The 3,483-nt window shown below is 35.2% G+C and overlaps 1 protein-coding gene across 1 annotated transcript; it reads left to right on the plus strand.

Moving 5' to 3' along the window:
* Positions 1–2,049: 2,049 nt before the first annotated feature.
* Positions 2,050–2,991, plus strand: LOC141559947 (olfactory receptor 52E5-like). Its single transcript, XM_074297602.1, has one exon. It carries the CDS (start codon positions 2,050–2,052, stop codon positions 2,989–2,991), a length of 942 nt encoding a protein of 313 aa, XP_074153703.1.
* Positions 2,992–3,483: the final 492 nt, after the last annotated feature.

The following is a 3,483-nucleotide window of genomic DNA, read 5'->3' on the forward strand; positions in this document are numbered from 1 at the left end:
TTACCATTTTAAAATAAACTACATTTATTCCTATACTCTCTAATGTTTTTAATAGAAATTCAGTGATTTTCTAATTCTCAATGTTATCAGTATCTAATTTGATTTTCAGTTTTTCCAATTTGGTATTTAATTCAATTGTTAAATTTGGTCTTTTTTCTAGTTTTTTTTAAATCACATACCAATTCATTGATAGCCTTTTTCTCTATTTTATTGATGGAAACAATTAAAGATATAGATTTTTCTCCAAGCACCACATTAATTGCATCCTATAAATTTTGACATGGTGTCTGATTATTGTCATTTTCTTTAATGAATGATTTGTTCTTTGACCCATTTTTTTTAGAATTAGATTATTCAATTTCAAATGAATTTTTAATCTTTTCCCATTGTTTATTGTTGAAGGTAATTTTATTGCATTATGATCTGAAAAGTATGCATTTACTATTTCTGCTTTATTGGGTTGTGAGATTTTTTTATCTTAATAAATGGTCAATTTTTGTATAGGCACCAGGTTCTATTGAGAAAGTGGCAAATTCCTTTCTATTCTTATTCACTTTTTCTCTAAAGATCTAACAACTTAATTTTTCCCAGAATTTTGTTTGCTTCCTTAGCTTCTTTCTTGTAAGACTTTGGCTTTTTTATAGGCATTAAATTTTTAAGTAAAGCAAGCACAGAAGAATGACTTGATTTAGCCCAACTTTCTTGTATTGAGTTGGTGAGCATGGGAATAAGGATTCAGAGAAAAAAAGTGAAAGAAGCTTAAGAGTAGTAGAGGGAGAGTAAAACATATCCCCTTCTGTTATCTCAAAGAGATCAAAGAAAAAGGAAAATTATGTACATGTATAAAATGTTTTAACTACTCTTTCTGTGATGGCAAAAAAAACCTGAAATTGAGGAGATGGCCATCTATTGGGAAATTGTTGAATAACTTGTGATATAAGGTTGTATTATTAAAAATTGTGCTATTAGAAATAATGGGCAGAATGCATTAGAAAAAATATGGGAAGACATATATGAACTGATGCAAAGTAAAGTAAGTAAAACAAAGAAAATATTGCACAATGATCAACTATGAATGATTTAATTATTCTGAGTAATACACTTATCTAAATCAATTTCAGAATATATTATCTATCACTGAGGGGAACTGATGAATTCTGAGTGCACATTCTTTTACCTTCTTTATTTTTGCCTGCATACCCCATACCATTCTGATATGGCTAAAACGGAAATATATTTTATATGACTTAAAATCTGTAGTATCATATTGCTTGTCTTCTACATGGGGTAGGTAGGGGTTAGAGGGAATAAGGGAATTTTAAACTCAAAATTAAAAACAAACAACACTTACCTCTTATTTTCCACTGACAGTGTAAGATATTTGAGATATTTTATTTCTTTAACATGTCTCAAAAATATAGTCTCCTTAAGCCTTTTTCTTTTTTTGGCTGAGGCACTTGGAGATGTGATTTGCCCAAGGTTACTCAGCTAGAAAGTAATAAGTGTCTGAGGTCACATTTGAATTTAAGCCCTCCTGACTCCAGGGCTGATGCTCTACTCACTGTGCCACCTAGCTGCCCCTCTCAAAGCCTTTAAAAAACAAATAAAAAACAAAAATCATTTACTGACTAACTTCCCTCTCACAATACACATGCAGAGGACACAGATCACCCTCCACCAAAATACATGTACCTAAAAGCATGCATGGGATATAGAGTTCTATCCTATTTCCAAATTTCCAAATTCAGAAAGATTATGATCCCAGTCTTCAAATAGTTAATTAAATAATCTCATATATAGTTTCCTGGAATTTGAAGTAATTTTAACAAGGCTTGGAGGAAGATTGTCATGATGCTATGGAAAATATTAATTCTGTTCTTTAGGACCTGTTTAACTCCATTTAAATTTTCCTCCCCAGTTGTCCTCTTGGGTTATGGAAGGAAAAAATAAGATTTGTGTGTCTTTAGAAAAGATTCAGAATGGTGTAGATGCCTTAGGGGACTTTTACAAGGAAAGAGAGTTCTCTAGCAATCTGCAGCTGTCACAGGAATGGGACCTTCTAACAATACTCAGTTCCACCCCACTTCCTTCCTGCTGCTGGGGATTCCGGGACTGGAAGACGTTCACATCTGGATTGGTTTCCCCTTTTGCACTGTATATTTGATTGCTCTTATAGGAAATGTGACTGTCCTGTTTGTGATACAGACTGAGAGGAGTCTACACCAGCCCATGTTCTACTTCTTGGCTATGCTGGCTGCCATTGATCTAGGCCTGTCCACTGCCACTATTCCCAAGATGTTGGGCATATTCTGGTTCAACTTGAGGGAGATCATGTTTGGTGCCTGCATTACCCAAATGTACGCTATACACATGTGCACTGGCCTAGAGTCTGTGGTGCTGACAGTGATGGCCATTGATCGCTTTGTGGCCATCTGCAACCCTCTGAGATATACTATGATCCTCACTAACAAAGTGATAGCTAATTTGGGAATAATGATCATCGTGAGATCATTAGTGTTTGTGACACCATTCATATTTCTTGTCCTGAGGCTTCCATTCTGTGGGAACCGAATCATTCCCCACACTTATTGTGAGCACATGGGCCTAGCTCGTCTGGCCTGTACAAGTATTAAGATCAACATTGTCTATGGTCTTGTGGCTTTTTCTGTGGGATATTTAGACCTTACTGTGATTGGTTTTTCCTATATACAAATTCTCAGGGCTGTTTTTCGCCTCCCATCTCACGATGCTAGAATCAAAGCCCTCAGCACTTGTGGTTCCCATGTATGTGTCATGCTGGCCTTCTATACTCCAGCCCTCTTTTCTTTTATGACTCACAGGTTTGGTCATAACATCCCTGTTTATATTCATATCCTTCTAGCCAATCTGTATGTGGTTGTCCCACCTGCCCTCAATCCTGTCATCTATGGGGTTAGGACAAAGCAGATTCGAGAGAGAGTCCTGAGGATCTTTAATCCCAAAGGTACTTAAATCAAAGATTAGGATGCTTTCTTTTCATATCCAAAACAGGGATTGAGAGCTGCCTGATCCTAATGGACCTGAATCCTTTGGGGGCAAGTGAAATAGCCAATATCATCTCCTTTTCACATTCCTTCAATTATTCTCTCTTTCTATCATATACACGTATCATCACATACACACACACACACACACACACACACACACACACACACATCAATGTTTTGTTACTACAAGTACTCTCCAAAAATAAAGAAGATAATGACCTGAGTAGAATATATAAATAAGTAGTCACACACAAAAAGATATAGGGATCACTTAACCATACAAAAGGATTGCTGTTGACTATATATGGACTTAGAAAATCACACCTATTTTTATTTTAAAATATAAATTAAAATGATTATTTTGTTAAATATTTACTAATTACATTTTGGTCTAGTTCAGATTGCCCTCAGGAATGTTGTGGGCTAAATGCAGATAACAGACCATTTATTTGAAACC

Source organism: Sminthopsis crassicaudata, chromosome 3 (assembly GCF_048593235.1).
Source record: "Sminthopsis crassicaudata isolate SCR6 chromosome 3, ASM4859323v1, whole genome shotgun sequence".
Classification (NCBI taxonomy): Eukaryota; Metazoa; Chordata; class Mammalia; order Dasyuromorphia; family Dasyuridae; genus Sminthopsis; species Sminthopsis crassicaudata.